Source organism: Danio rerio, chromosome 7, assembly GCF_049306965.1.
Source record: "Danio rerio strain Tuebingen ecotype United States chromosome 7, GRCz12tu, whole genome shotgun sequence".
Lineage (NCBI taxonomy): Eukaryota > Metazoa > Chordata > Actinopteri > Cypriniformes > Danionidae > Danio > Danio rerio.
In genome coordinates this window covers 37,955,804-37,972,644 of record NC_133182.1, presented here as the reverse complement: position 1 = coordinate 37,972,644, position 16,841 = coordinate 37,955,804, and the positions used below count along the sequence as shown (strand labels likewise).

At 35.5% G+C, this 16,841-nt stretch overlaps 2 protein-coding genes across 4 annotated transcripts in view; one reads left to right on the top strand and one right to left on the bottom strand.

The window, feature by feature from the left end:
- Positions 1 to 16,841, top strand: part of nkd1 (NKD inhibitor of WNT signaling pathway 1) — a 177,096-nt gene that overhangs the window by 252 nt on the left and 160,003 nt on the right. The window lies entirely within an intron of this gene.
- On the bottom strand, positions 3,297 to 16,338 carry brd7 (bromodomain containing 7). The gene is made up of 17 exons (NM_213366.2): positions 16,209 to 16,338; positions 14,535 to 14,731; positions 14,334 to 14,457; positions 14,194 to 14,251; positions 12,164 to 12,308; positions 11,933 to 12,043; positions 11,515 to 11,699; positions 9,391 to 9,502; positions 9,219 to 9,294; positions 8,717 to 8,824; positions 7,358 to 7,493; positions 6,591 to 6,702; positions 6,364 to 6,420; positions 4,309 to 4,405; positions 3,891 to 4,034; positions 3,541 to 3,678; positions 3,297 to 3,443 (listed from the first exon to the last, which is right to left on the bottom strand). The coding sequence occupies exons 1-17, from the start codon at positions 16,255 to 16,257 to the stop codon at positions 3,406 to 3,408; spliced, it is 1,887 nt and encodes a 628-aa protein (NP_998531.2). The 5' UTR covers positions 16,258 to 16,338; the 3' UTR covers positions 3,297 to 3,405.

Genomic DNA, 16,841 nt, shown 5'->3' with positions numbered 1-16,841 from the left:
ATAAAGACGAGCGTTTGCTCAGTGTTTAATATTTTAGAGATAATCTTTTATAATATGCGTGAAGAGAAAGTATATTGCTCATCTCTCGACAGAGATGTACAGACAAGTAACGTTAACGTTATATGCTTTAGCAATTAATTCCCCTTATGATAATTACAGGCCTAAAATGTTAGCCAACTTATCTTAATATTTCTTTAAATTGTGTACATGTTTATCGTTTATGTTATATAATCTGCCACTGGCAAACATGAAGGGTGATTTAAACAAACAAACCCTTTAGCCTGGCTTCAATTCAAAGCATCAGTGGCACATGTAATAACGTCCAGAGGTCTTGCTTTCATTTCCTTTCAGTTTTAACGTTACTCATAATTCTCTCTAAGCATTGATAGGATTTGTGAATCTAGCAGAGTGGCACAGCTGCCTCTGTGAATTGCTCTCAAGAATTTTCTAGCATTCTCTATTCAGGCGTAAATACAAATACTGTACGTTTTTCGGTGTTTGTGTATGTGTGACGTCTCTCTGCACTAGCAAACCTGTTCAGGCCTGACTACTGTAATTTAGGGAGGATCCAGCAGAGTCATTTTAGTCAGCATACAAAACAGATTGACGGTTTACTCAGAGCTGATTAGTTATTGTTCATTCATACACGTGCCATTGCAAACACACAATATATTTTTTTATATTTTCAAATTAATCTCTGTATAAGATTAAATGCATCAATATATGCATTTTTATGGCTCACAAAATTAGGCTTACCATCCTGTTTAGATGAACAGTGTGTGTAACGTAAAACTTTTCATCCAAATATATTAATAAATGTACCTATTTATGGTCATTTATTACTTCTAAACAGTGACAAATAACCAATCAGAACTCAGTATTGTAGCAAGGAGCCCGCTCAAGCACAATAGGGTATATGCAGAAGTATGCTAAAAGACTTTTAATTTGTCGGTAATCTTCCGGCATACTGTATGCCATTGCAAAATTTCACGTTTAAGGTATGTTTTCTTTAAAAATCAGCCATCTTTACTGGCTGAGTCATAGCTGATATAAAGTGGGTCTCCAAATGTAAGAAAAGTGTCCCACTATGTCTTTAAAGTATGAACATTTATTTTACCCCAGTATATTCAATGAAGCTTCTGTGTTAGCCTGCTAATTCTGACGGGCGTGTGCGTGTAAATGGCTTTTTGTCTTGTTTTAAGCTTCAACAACTAAATGAATGCCAAAGTCTGTTTAATTGATTGTATTTTAATTACATTACAACATCGATGCTGTAAAAGGAACCGTATAAAATGGATAAAAGTCACATTAACCATTTACCGGAAGTTTATCAGTATGAGGCAAAACACTAGCTCCGCATATACACTATATAGTTAATTGTGTCATTTTGTGCGTGAGTAGATCAGATGCAACTTTTTGCATTCTTTAAAAAGAATAAAATGGAAATTATGACATTTAGTTTAATATTTTATATGTATGCTGTACCTGCCATGCATAAATGCATTTGTTCTATATTTACTGTAAAACAATCAACAGGGCTTGCTTTTTACTTTAGTGACCCAAGTTTCACCGTTAATATCCAAGTTACAGCTGATCCTAGGTTCCCTGTTTCTAAAACGAACCATTATTATTATCCCTAAAATCAAAATGCAAATGATGTCATGCAGTTTTAGAATCACTGTTGTCCAAATGTTGCTCCTTTTTCTCGAAAATGCTTCCAAACAGCTCAGCCGCTGTACATCTCCATGTTTTGATTATAAATTAATCTTGGGCTTTGATATGGGACAATGATTCAGTTGTCCATTCACACATTTGTGAATGAATCAGCTGTTCAAACAACTCAATTAAATGAATCATTCAGTGAAAGACCAACACTTGACCCCATCTACTGGCGGTTTTAGTTTCAAATCTCATGACATTTTTATTATTTATTTCATTGCATTCATGCCTTCGCATGGGCTGGTATAAGATTCTGACGGTATGATAACCTTGAATACAAATATCACTGTATCACGGTATTGTGATTACTGCTTTAAAATATTTTCCTTTAAAATGTCAGGGTGACAAAAACAACATTTTTTTTCCACTTTGAAAACAATATATTTTATTTTTTGAAAGATTTAAAAATACTTTGGAGCAGTATACATGTCAGGCTAAAAAATTAAAATGAATCATTGATTTCTGCTGTCTTCATTTGTTTTAAAAACACTTATTTCTTTACAATTTAAAACAGCATCTTTTCTGCTTGAGATAATGTTGTCCTAAAAAACAAAAACCCCAAAAAAATGTAAATAAAAAAATCTTAGTCATACCTTAGGAACAGTATTACAAAAAATTTTGGCAGTTTTAAAACCTTGACTTTCCAAACCCTGTTATACCGTGAAAACAGTCATCGTCCCATGCCTATTTATGCCACGTCCTACAACTTGTTAAACAGTCACTTTATAAATAAACTAAACATTTATTTAAAAGCTGTAAGACAATCCTCCTGATATTATTTCAGTTTATATAAAAAAAAGCTTATGTAGTTGAGCCACATAAGGTAAATGAAGTGTTGTAAATAAAAAGGTAAACCTATATTTAGTCAGTCAAACTGTTGCTTTTAGTAAAGGATTACATTGTCAGCTAATTAATTGTCTCTTTTAATTTCTTTTCTTAAAAATTACATGCTTAAGATTGTTAAAGGTTGGCGGTCATTTAAAAAAAAAGCATTTTCTCAAATTAAAAATGTATTCAGACCTATTTTGTTATAATTGTGTGTGTAGCTACAGGACACCACCCCCATAACATTTTTGTTTTAATTTGACCACTTATTGTGACCTTTTATAGCAGGGGTGTCCACACTTGTTCCTAGAGGGCCAGTGTCCTGCAAACCCCAATCAGACACACCTGGGCTAGATAATCAAGCTCTTACTAGGCTTTCTAGAAACATCCATGCAGGTGTATTGAGGTAAGTTGGAGCTAAAATCTGCAGGACACCAGCCCTCCAGGACCAAGTTTGGACAACCCTGATTTATAGTTTTCAAACGTTTCAGGCCTTGATGCTAAAATATTAAATATAAGTTTTAAACACCAGTGTGTTATTGCACAAATGCGTCATTACATTCCTGTCAACAACAAAATATGTGCTTGTTTGCTTAATAGTCAGACCGCCTCTGTATGGTCTTTGGCTAATCAAATTAATTATGGAGTCCAGACCTTCTGCCACAAGTCAGGCAATAGGAGATTATTTCTGCATTAGTCACATGCTAACGTTAATTTTTTTAACAAATAAAGAACAGAAATACACAATAATATTTTTTTAAAAAGAAGGACGTTTATTTAAATGGAACAAAATACAAATGAAAATTGGAGGAAGGGGGGATCCGGACTAAGCAGAAAGAGACATACTGCAGAGACGAAGGATCAACATACTCCCTCCATGGGTTCAATCAGATCTCCCACTGAAACACACAGAAAAGCATTCGTTATTATCCTCTCGATGCCGATTTATGAGTGGATGAAGCAGTTTCTTTTATGAGCTGAGAGGGCTTATGTTACCTGCGGTCAGGTGTATGAATGGATCCTGTGCATTGGGAAGCGAGACCCCCATGGCCTTTCTGATTCCATAAACACTGCACACATCAGCTGGGGTCACCTGACTGGTCAGCTGAGCCAGGTTACCCGTGACTTTCTCCGCTGCAAGAAGAATGGTGGGGGTTAGATTTGAAATGTGCACGTATATCAGCTTTTAAACAGCTGCTGGAACCCACAGATCTGTTAATATGTAACAACGCAGACTTCCCTAAAAGTTAGAAAAAAGTAACTCAAGAGACAAGAGAACTGTTGGAGTTTGTCTCACGCTGCTTAAAGAGAAAGATAAGTGAACCTGTCATTTTGTGTTTTCTTACCAAGCTGCAGCTCTTTGGCAGTGGGAGCCAGCAGACAGATGATGTTTGGTGGCTGTTTAGCGCTCAGTCTCTCTTTCTGAACTTTCTGCAGCTCCCTCAGCAACAGTGTCGTCTCATCCAGCTTCTGTTGGAAATGCTCTGCTTCTATGGGAAGCAAAAGGAGATTTTACTGGAATAAATAAATCAGCCTGTTGTTTAATAGCTGGAAAACAGCTCATGAGAGATACTGATATTCTGCTGCTGAAGGAGGAGGATCATGATAAATGAAATAGTAATAGACATGAAAGATGCGTCTCCTGAAAATGGCTCATTGATACACCTTGCAGCCGGTATTGTTGTAAGCTTTCAACTGAGTCAAACAGATTTATGAATGAAATCTGTTTGACTCATTCAAAAATTTCAGTAATGGGATTCTCACCTTCCGAGTCGAAGCTCTCTGGAAGCAGGTCAGGAATCGAAGCCACAGATGTGAGTGGAGTTACACTATCAGCACTGCTGGGTTCTGATGCAACAACCTACATGCAAGAAAAAGGGAGCATGGAAAAAAAGTTAATCTTTTTTTGTTAGAATTTTAGTTTAATGAAAATGGAAGGCAATATTTCTTCTAATGCCACAAATACAGATACAGGGTCAATTTCACATCCATATCACACAAGTCATTTATTTAATCAAAAACACATCAATATCTATCATTATAATCTAAGATATTATCTATTTATGTATTTTTTTATTCATCTATTAATTAGACTTTTCAGCAGACATTATTCCAGTCTTCAGTGCCATAGTGATCCTTCGCTTCATTCTATAATGCTGATTTTCTCAGCAACCCTTTTTTTCCTCTTGTTATAATCGATGTTCAATATGGCTTAATATTGTTTTAGGACCCAAATGGCAACCCTAATGTTTTTTAGCCACGGTAAACTTTTGGTGAAAGGTTTCTGTGACTTTCAATTTTATAAGGTTCCCTTTTACAGCATTGACATCGTAGTGTAATTATAATATAATCAGTTAAATAGACTTAAGCATTCATTTAGTTGTTCAAGCGTAAAACGTGATGATAGACCGTGTAACCGTGAGCAGAGTCACTACGAGCAGGCTAGCGCAGAAACTCATATATATATATATATATATATATATATATATATATATATATATATATATATTCTACTTTTGAAAACATTAAAAATATTTGTGAAGGCAAGTTTTTTTTATATAAAATAAAATAATCGTTCATTATTCGTAATCAGGCAAAAATGTTTAATTAATCTATATTTTGATTTTAGACCAAATTGCCCAGCCCTATCTTAATATGATATGATTTTTGGCATAAAATAAAAATCTATAATTTTTGACCCATACATTGTATTCTTGGCTACTGCCAAAAAATACCTGTGTGTCAAAAGACTGGTTTCCTGGTACAGGGTCGCATATTACTGATGCTTTGCCTTTTCTTAAAAGAAAAGTCGGATGTCATTAATACTAAAAAAATAAACCAACATTTGAATGGGAGCGTACCGACTATAATTTTTAATTTAAAGCTTTTACAGAACATAACTCCTTCCAAGCACATGGATACAACTATGTATTATCCACTAGCTATGCTATATGGGATTTTTGGATTGCTATAAACAGTGTGTTAAACAGTCGCACCACCCTGCTATGGCATGCTAGCTGAACCGCAGTCAAAGAAGTCCATCCACACTGACTAATGCTGCAGTATGTTCACAGACCACTCACGCTTACCTTTCCTACAGCACCATCTCACATACACACAGGAGGAGGTCAAAAACAACAGCCAGAGTGTGTTTGTGTGTGTGTCCAGGCAAATATTCTTTCCATTAGTGTGTGAAAGTTGGTTGGTGTTGTTGACACAGCTGCTGCAGAGCAGAGAGTCTGCGCTCCTGACGCTGCCTTTAAATACTAGGTTTGTGCCTCCACATCCACTCGAGCGAGCTGTACGCTAATATGCACTTGTAGACATTTTAAATAAATCCTTGATTATAATTTTTCTTATTTACCTACAGCTAGTGTGCAATGTTGCTGTTTAAGCATAAGCAACATCTACAAATCAGTTCAATGCAAAGGGAGACCTTTTACAGGATCCACTACTTAACGTCTACATCAAATGGACTAGTGGCAAATAATACAATGTATTTTTCCGGGGTTTTTTTAAATTACAAACCCTAAAAATGACACTAGGCAACCTCAATCAATCAATCAATTTAAATACATCAAATTAAACCAATCAGAACTCATTGTTCATTTATATGAGTGGGACATTATAGGATCAGAAAGACAACAGACCATGTTCAAGAGAACAAAAAATAAGTTGTCGAATACTAGTAAAACATGTTTTGTTTTTTAAACGAAGAATAAATACTTCATAGTTCATATCATAAACAAGACAAAGTCATCGAAAATAGCTAATTGACCAGCCATTTAATCTTATTCTGTGCATCTGAGAGCATTTTACCTCAGCATCATCTGTTGCGTCGTCTTTCTCTGCAGGCTCTTCTGTCGGCAGATTATCCTGTGAAGAACAAAAGCATCCAATCAACAGCAGATTTAATTAAGCCGCCCAGTTAAAAAAACTAAAGGATATTATTATAGGTGCTTATAGTGCATAAAATATACTAGTAGATTTGAATCAGGAACTAGAAATGCAGGTATGGGTATAACATGAAAGAATGTTTTTCTTACACATTTTGTCTCTTTCAGTTTTTTCGAATGCTCTCCACTCGTCAAAGCATCCAAGACATTATCTGCTAATCTGCTCATGTGCTCCTCAGATTTAGCAAGGTAATCTGCAATGCTACACACACACACATACAGAATTATTTTTGTAAACCAGAACAATCAGGACATTTATGTCCGAGAATGATATACTGCACAATAGCAAATTCATGTTAAACCAGAGTTGTTCATTCATGTCTGCCTGAAGAGACATTTCTATGGATGCTGAAATGGTAATAATATGATGTCACACTCTGCAGTGCTTTTGTTAAAAGCATAAAGTACACAACTAGTCATAAGCTTGGATATTTGTACATTTAATAGCAACTTATTATTTTAAAATCGTATGCTCTGAAAGCTATATTTATGTGGCTATTTATTTAAAAGAGAGTCACTTTCATAAAAAATGTTGTAAAATATTATTAGAATTTGATCTTGATTATTTTATAGTGAATAATTGTAAGCTACAAGTGTACAATCTTTTAAATCAGTTAAGATTTCACACTGTGACGCATCAATCTCCTGCTGACCAAGTGCCTTCACATGATATGAATTCCAAGATCAGATTTCACCAAACTGCCACTTTAAATAGCAGCGAAATGTGAAGGAACTTTGGATGCGTATGAATGGAAGTCAATGATATTAAAGTGTAGCGTGACTATAACCACGCATTTAGTCATCCAGAACCAATCAATGGACACACTTTATTATGCTGAATCCAGGCACATTCACACCTTTCAGAATCTGGCTGACTGCTGTCTTCCCCATAGAAGGAGTAAATGAGATCGGAGTCTTCTTTGCTGATATTGGCAAAACTGGAGTCATATGTAGGAGCATATGAGGTGAAGGGGCCATAATTCATATATGCAACTGCAAGAGAGAGAGAGAGAGGCATATGGACCTTTTTTTAATTAATGGAACTTTTTACCCATTCAATGAGTTTCATATGAGAGTAATAGTGGTTTAGAAATATTGGAATATTACATTCCAGGACACGAAGTCACAAAACATCACGGGTAAAATGGTATTGAACACATCACAATTTTTCTCAGAAAAATGTGTCTAAAAGTGCTGTAGATTTTTCACCAGATATCAGGACCAATCCTAATAATCCATACATCCAAAGACAACAAAACTAATTAGTTTAAAAATACTAAACAAGACAGAAGTTTTTCACGACACGTAGCACAAGCTTTGTGATTGGTCAGCTTGGTAGCTGTGACCAGTGTGGGCGGGACCAAGAGCTGTGTGAACCCATTGGAGCGAGTGTTTACAAGTGTTAAGTCCTGTGAAGGAGCTCTAGATAGAAACTGTTGTTTTTTGTTTACCCTATGATTAATGTTGTTGCACGTCTGCAGGTTCCCGCCTCCAAATGAGCGCGTTTGAGCTACTTGTAAATTAAGGTAGTGTTCAGAAAACAAAACACCTGCGTAGAAACTCGACACAAAGGAACATAACCTACTGCCAGCTAGCATTTCGGAAGTGTTATTGCAGAGCAAAAAAAACAGCACGTAAAAGTATAAATGCATGACTATGCACAAAGTAGGCGCTGTGGGTCACGGCGATCACTCGGCGCAGAAGTATAAACCTTATAGTCTTAAAAGGTCGCGAAACTTAACATTTTCCTCACTTCTGTTGTTCTTCATTTGTGAGGATCTAGAAACAATGTGACTTGAAACAAATGGAAACTTGACAGGTATTTGCTGCAGTTTTTATAGATTTTTTTGCCCTCCAGGCGCCAGTCACGTGACTGATAACTATGATTAAGTTAAAACAAAATACAGCCTACTTCTTTGGCATTGAATTCTTTCCTATTGACAGCAGGAACAACTGGATTTTCTGGCACATAATATTACATTCCACTGGCAGCTGAACCCTGGGTATTCAAACAGATAATATAACACCACCCTACCCATGATCTTCTCCACATGACTGAAGGTTACGCCACAGAGTCAAGCTCATTCTCCAGAGAGACAGCTTTTTCCATTAACCTTTTTTTCTTCTTCAAGAAAACTAATACAGGCATTGGTTTTAAGGGAGAGGTTGAGACTGAAAACTCCTGAAAAAAACAGGAGCATTCAGTTAAATGTTACCTGGAGTGACCATGTTTCTCTTGTCCTCTTTGAAACCCTGAAGGGTGTTTATTCCAGTCTGCAGCCGACCTCCCATCATGCCCAATTTTACTGGGCAGTATCCTGGATCTAACATAGGAACAGGATTAACATGTTAACATATATACCTAATTATTTATTTTTTAGCTGTTGAATTTACATGCATGTACATCATTTAAACGTTTTCTTTAATCATTCATGAACAACTCAAACATCTTTAATTACTTTAATCTGCATTCTGTCTGCTTACTTACGGACTCTTGCCTAACCAAACAAATGATAAAAAATATTATAATAATAAAACAACTTATGATTTGCAGAATGAGTTTGGAAATTATCCATTAAATACTAGGTTTTAATGCTCATAATAATCAGATATTAACATTTATACATCACCATCACTCATGTTGCATTCCATTAAGTAGAAGCCCTCATTTCAATAAACTAGTTATCAGTGCGCAAAAATATGCCCAGTGCCACTAACCTCCAGCGCTCAGGTCAACAGGGTTTAGGATGCCCAGGGTGGTTAAACCATCAGATGTCCTTCTCTCAAACTCCAGCTGCTCATTCAAAAGAGAGAGAAAAAGTGACTCTTCAGTGAATGACTTAATCACATACAATAACCCAGTTCATGTTCTCTTGAGGTGAACTCGTACCTCACACTGAAGGCTTCTGCTTGAGAGTTTCCCTCCAGACTCCTCAATAATCTTCTTAATCTCCTCCAGGTCTTTCTCTGCTTGGCACTTCTGAGCGTCATCCTTACTGTCTCTGTTTCACAAAATTGAATGCAATTCTGGATACATGCGTGTCACCAATACTATTACCCACAAAATCCTTTATATGTGAGGCATGTGATTTAAACAAAACTAATTTGAGTGTATCCTGAGGTCAGAGCACTGATTGAATAAATTATGAATACGTTTTAAACTATGAATAAGTTACAGGTCAAAGTGTGGTTCTTGTTGGACACAATAAGGAAGTGTGGAGGAAGATGGTTCACTTGTCCTGAAACACTACAAAGGAGCGCGTGTGTTATGAGTGTAGCTCGTGCGCTACAGATGGCCTACAAGCCACAACATGTTTAAGCATTCCAAGACTCTTGCTTACTTCATCAGTCATGCAGATTTACATAGGCAAGCAACAAAAATAAAGAGTAAAACAGAAAGACAGTGAACCTGGCAACAATCAAGTCTCACTGGCATCAGTACAGCAGCAGACGAGATGAGTGCAGTTACAAAGCCACTGTGAATGGCTCCAATTATAAATACACAATCAAATGTAGATCACAAGATTTTTTCCCCTGCATTTTACTGGCTGTATGACCAATTTTTTTATCGTTTTACCTGAAAAAATAACAAAAACACAGAAACAAATAATAGATTAATTAAAAATAATTTTGCTTAGCCATGTTTTTGGGCCTGATATCAATGTTCTGTACCGAGAACATTTCTAATATGTATGTACATTAACTTTTTTTTAAAGCAAAAGAGCTAATTATTTGAAACATCTGCATGACTTTACTGTCACTTCTGACAGTGCATCGTTGCTGAACAAAATGTTCTTACATTTTGCCATCCTCAAACATTTGGACCACAGAACATGGCCTTTTTGACAAGCTTTTATTCATACATTTTTTCTATAAATACTTTTCTATTTAGTTTCCGATCCCAGTCTTCTGCAACAATACATTTTAGATTTTACACTAAATGCACCCAAGACTAAAGAAAGCCCAGTGTGCTGTATTTTGCTATTGTTGTTTTGATGGCCTAATGCAGGAATTATATCAGATATGTATCTCCATGTGGAGCTCTGCAGAAAAAGAAAACAATCTAGATAAACCTCTGTGAGTGTACATTTTCCACTGACGTACATGCTGTCGTAAGACACAAATTATGACAGATGTTTCATGCACTGTTTGTGTGCATCTTTTATTTGCTCACAATTCTTAGTCCAGCAGTGATTGAACGTTCTTAAATCATGTATTATGTCAAACTTTTGAATGAAGTAACCTGCCAGTTGGCAAGAAACTAACTGAAGGCAATTCTACTGGCATTTCGCTTTTGCCAAGAGTTTCATATCCTGTCTGGGATTAATAGAAAGTATTATTTTAAGAATTATTCAGAATTGTTCATTTTCAAAGAGACCTCAGGATCAGATTAAATGACAGGAAGCTTCTTGCAAAACCTCAATGCAAATGACCTTTAACGATCAAGGGGGATTAAAGCCTGCTCACACAAAAAATGTTAACTATAATAATAGTGTCCTTAAAATACTATTATAATAAAAGAATGGCAGACTTCACACAGCACATCTTTAAAAAAAATCATGACACTAGGATCACTTTCAGACCAAAAAAAAAAAAAGGACAGCCAATTGAAATTCATGTAACTTTACAATGTACTCTATGCAACCACAACTGCAGCATGTGATTGCAACTTGATTAGTGTCTGCACTAATTTATAGATTTACTCATGGTGTGAATCCCCCTTTATCCTAGAAAATAAATTAAACTAATTAAATACGTCTAGAGCAGGGATCAGCAAACTTGTTCCTGGATGTCCGGTGTCCTGCAGATTTTAGCTCCTACCCTAATCAAACACACCTGAACAAGCTAATCAAGGTCTTACTAGGTATACTTGAAACACCTAGGCAGGTGTGTTGAGGCAAGTTGGAGCTAAACCCTGCAGCGCACCGGTCCTCCAGAAACGAGATTGGTGACTCCTGGTCTAGACCAATGTTTTCAAGATATTATGTGAAAAGCTGCAACATATGATTCATACCTTGAAGTGTCTTTGTTGCCTACACGGGGAGACTGAGAGTTGTCACTTGTGTACATGACAGAGGATTTGACTTTGGCAGGGCCTGATGTCCTGGCCTCGTTCTCTCCAGTCTCTGCTGAATGACCGGTGGACGTTTGCAGGCCAGACATGAACTCTATGCTCTGCTTTAAACTGTCCAGTCTCTCCTAAATGCACACAAACATTCCACATGTGAGTTTTTTTTTTATTTGAAAAGGCCAGATTAGAGCAACATCAAAGACAGGATAATACAGATGACAGCACAACAGCACCCTCTGGTGTTAAAACAGTTTTTTTGAAATTTGAAAATTGAGGAAATGGCCAAATCGGTTTCACAAATAACACCTACCATCTCTAAATATAAATTCAAATGCAAATGTGCAAAGCGTTTTTCACTCACTTTGCTCAGAATCTTCATGCCGGAGTGAAGGAGTTTCTTTGCTGCTTTGTAGTAAATGGTCTCTGGTTTGTTGTAGATCATAGCGTTTTCACACATAACTCTGAAATCCAGCTGTAGACAGAACATTACAACACGTCAACCATTTTGTCAAAATGAACAAGACTTACTGGTATATTCAATCACACTTCTCTATAGTCTGTGTCCTTATAACATCTATGATGAACCGATTACCTTGAGCTCTTCCAGTGACTGATATTGCTCCTTCTTCACTTTCTCTTTTATAGTGCTGAAGTCCATGGGTTTCTTTATAATGATAGAGTATCCTGGGGCGATCAGGTCCGTCACAGGGAATGAGAAGAATGCACTTGGGTCCTTCCTGCAATAAACAGCAGCCAGCAATATTCAGCTTAAATTCACTGAAATTATGCAATATCTATATATTATGAAAATAGACTATGGAAATAGGAAACCCATTACTAAGATCCAATGTTCAGAATAAGATTATTGATGCAGATTTCGAGTTTAATTATGCAAGCTTTAGAAAAGAATATACACAAGACCAATACTTGAGGATAGTTCAGGATACTCTTGAGTATAGGCATGGGTTGATAACCGTTTTCAAAGTGTACAGGGTATAAAGTTAGGGTTTCAAAACCAACAACATTTTCTGTTATACCATTCCTACGGCATATGTGCGAATTGTTTTTTTTACTTTTGTTTCGTTGTTTTTTAGGACAAAAGTATCACCAGCTGAAAATATCTCCAAATATGCTGTTTTAAATTGTAAAGAAATCAGTGTTTTTGAAGATAATGAAGACAGCAAAGATTGATTTGAATTATTTAGCCTGATAAGTTTACTACTCCAAAATATTTTTAAAGTTTCCCCAAATAAAATTTGTGTTAAAAGGGAAAAAAAGATTACATTTTTTTACCCAGACATTTAAAAAGTATATTTTAGAGCAGTAATCACATTATTGTTATACTGTGAAACAGTGATTTTTTTTTTTTTTAGCCAAGGTTATCATACCATTATTTTGAATAAATTATTATCTATTTAAACTATTACCCATTAAAGTAACCTGAAAAATGAAACTAAATAAAAAAGATCACAAAATTAAACAGCACAGCTGTTTTCAACACTAAGAATAATGATTATGCATATTTGTTCATCATTTAGCACATTGGAATGATTCCTGAAGGATCCTGTGACAAAAAAAAAAACAAAACTTAATGATACTATTTCAGCTTTTTGATCATATAAATTAAAACATTTTAAATTAGATTAAAATACTTTAATTTTGTGTCAGGATTACATAGGATTTAAGTTTTGCAAGTAATGAAAATGATTGTATGTTGTGTTTAGACAAATAGGTTTCAGTGTGTAAATAACTTTTGACTTATTAATCTAATTTTCCTACTTCTGTGACATTAGAATAATTTTGCCCTTTCCATTCTGGTTTTCATGATTCCGTACTCATTTTTGTCATAAGGCAGAGATAGAAAACATTGATTCTGGAGGGCCAATGTCTGGCAAAGTTTAGCACCAACTGTAATAACCAATGTCTGAACAAACTAATCAACAGATTAAGGGAGTTTTTTTTTCAAAACTGCAGCACAGTGGTCTAGGGCTGCGTTCCAGTCCAATCCTTTATGCTCTTCACTCTCTTCTCTCTATCTTGTTCACTCAGATGTACAACACTGATTGTTACACAAGTGTCCACTACTCGGGGAAAATATGAATGGATGTAAATGGAATGCCCTATACCAGCGGTGGCCAACCCTGTTCTTGGAGAGCCACCTTCCTGCAGATTTCAGTGGAAACCCATATCAAACACACCTGCCTGTAATTATTATGTGGTGTTCAGGTTCTAATTAATTGTTTCAGGTGTGTTTGATATGGGTAGCAACTAAAATCTGCAGGAAGGTGGCTCTCCAAGAACAGGGTTGGCCACCCCTGCCCTATACCCTTAAACTACACTGATAACCCAATTGCATTGCATTGCATTTTGGGACATCTAGGTGCTGTAGTGGACATAAGGCTGACTCACTGTCTCGATCAAAATCAAGGGTATGTCCATGTAAACTTCCCTCATTCACTCATGAAGTGTAACACTAAAATGATGATAGGGATTCCCCAAAGGGAACAAGTAATGGGAAGCTTATGAGTATGTGTCTACAAAATGGAGTTGAAAGCAGCCTACAATCAATGTTTCACACCCTAGCTATAAGGCCTACTTCAAGATGCCAACATTTATTCCCACCTCTGGAGTTGTCGGATGAGCTGACTTAGAGCCTCTTGTAGGGGAGTCTGCTCTTTTTCTGTGGATCAAAAAGACATAATTAACATATTAAGCAAAGACACAATATCAGGCCCCAAATATAAAAGCGTGCATAGATTTACCTGTCATTTTGGCTAGTGAGGGGGTCAGAGGCTTGTCCTGGGACACATCAGAGTGAGCGGGAGTTCTGCTGTGCTCATCCCAGTCTGGATCCACAGGGTCTGGGCCCTTTCTTTTTTTGGTCATCTAGACAAGATAATATGATGTAGCATTATGTAAACAGTACAAGGAAGGAACAAAACAAATCAGCATCGATCTCTCACCTTTTTCTTTTTGTCGACCGGTGATACTGGAGGACTGGCTTTGTCCTTTTCGTCCTTCTTTTTCTTCTTCTTTTTCTTATCTTTGTGTTTGTCGTAATCTACCTGGTCATCATATGCAGTCTCGAGGCCGGGACTGCCTGTAGTGACCTCATTCCCAGCCACTTTTAACACCAGCTTCAGAGGACGCTCTGTAAATTCTGCATTGTCAAACACAAGTCAGTTTACAAATGCAAGAACTACAGAGTAATATAATCAATCCATATATTAATACTGTCCCATTCATTTCTATAGACACTGCATTGAACATGAACATCTAGGGTCTTTTTCTGAACCACAATGTTAACACTATTTCAGGAAATATACTTGCTTTCTTTTTTTATTGGTTGCTGCTGTTCTGGCTATAATTAGTTAGTAAATAAAACAGAAGAGTGTAATATTTTATGAGTAATAATAAATGTCTTATTGAGAAGAAATATACAGTGCTCAGCAAATATAAGTACACCCCTCACAAATCTGTCTTTTAAATTCATATTTTTAATAATTAGCTTTACAATATTATATTTGTGCATATACATCAGATTAGTCAGTACTGAAGCCAAATCTGGAGCTTATCTAACAAAATAACTTGCGATAATGGTCCAAAAACGAATACAGCCAAATTAATGTTACAGAAAAATAAAATAAGAAGAAAAAAATCAAGAAAAACAAATAATAAAGATTTTGGTTGAAATGTTTTAGGTTGTCATTTTTTTTTTAATAAAAATATTCATTTTCAATATGGGCTGTCCTCAATGCTGCTGAACACTGTACTTCAACTAAAAAAGTGTAGATTAAATAAAAACATTTAGAAAGCTTTTTTTCAAAAGAAATTTGTGGTTTTTTTTTTTAAAGAAATAAACATTATTTAGCAAAATGCATTACATTCTTGAAAACTTTCTGTAAAAAAAAATGTAAAACAAATAAATGCATCTTTAATTTGGTCAAATCCTGAAATTCCTGGTTTGCAGAAAAATAATTAGCAGCACATTTAAAAAAAACATTGATAATAGTTCCATAAACATCAAATGTATCAACAAAATAGCATGATTCCTGAAGGATCATTTGACAGCAAAGACTGAAAATGAACGATATATCTCATGTATAATGCATTTTTAATTAAAATCTAAATGTTATGTACAATTGCATGTGTTGTTTCAAGCACTTATAAAGTGTTATGAAATATACAGTCTTTTAAATCTACGTTACAAATAAACAAAACATGCCCAATGCAATTTTATGTGGTTCTAGCGGCAATTATACTTGCTAATAAACAAAAAACTAAAAGTAATTCTAGTTATTTTGACTCGATGTTTTGAGCAACAGCTGCTAACGTTAGTCTTCCAGAGCAAAATAACTTCATTAGCCAGCCATAACTGCTAGCATAGTAGCCTTTCAGATACTCTAACTGGAAAACACAAAATATACTATATATCCTATAACACGCCCAAAGCTCATCATTATTTGCTCATTATTATTTACAGTATCGTAACATCAATCGTATCAGATTATTATCCAGACCATTGTGACAGCAGCATCAGAGTCTGAGGGATGCTCATGGTTCATGCGAGTTATTCAAAGCTGGCTTTAGCCAACAGAAACAAACCCAACCTTAATAATGAAATGTGAGTGACCTACCGTCGTGTGTGTGCTTCTCTGATTTGTGTTTCTTGTGCTTTTTGCCCATTATTTTAAGTGAAGCGGGTGGTTGTGTCAGGTCAGCGCTTGACCAGTCTGCTCTTTGTTTTGTGTCGGTAAAGATTACTGGAGAGCGCCGCTAGTAAGCTGCAGGATACAGACAGCGGCGCCTCGCGTTCGGTGGTGTCAACTACAATTAATGACAACCTTTTCTATAGACACTGCATTGAACATGAACATCTAGGGTCTTTTTCTGAACCACAATGTTAACACTATTTCAGGAAATATACGTGCTTTCTTTTTTTATTGGTTGCTGCGGTTCTGGCTATAATTAGTTAGTAAATAAAACAGAAGAGTGTAATATTTTATGAGTAATAATCGTGTTCAGGCTGTATATCCACAAATAAGTACTTAAATACAGATCTGTGTAATATATAATGTGTATATATATATATATATATATATATATATATATATATATATATATATATATATATATATATATATGTATATGTGTGTGTGTATATATATATATATATATGTATATGTGTGTGTATATATATATATATATATATATATATATATATATGTGTGTGTGTGTGTGTGTGTGTGTGTRTATATATATATATATAT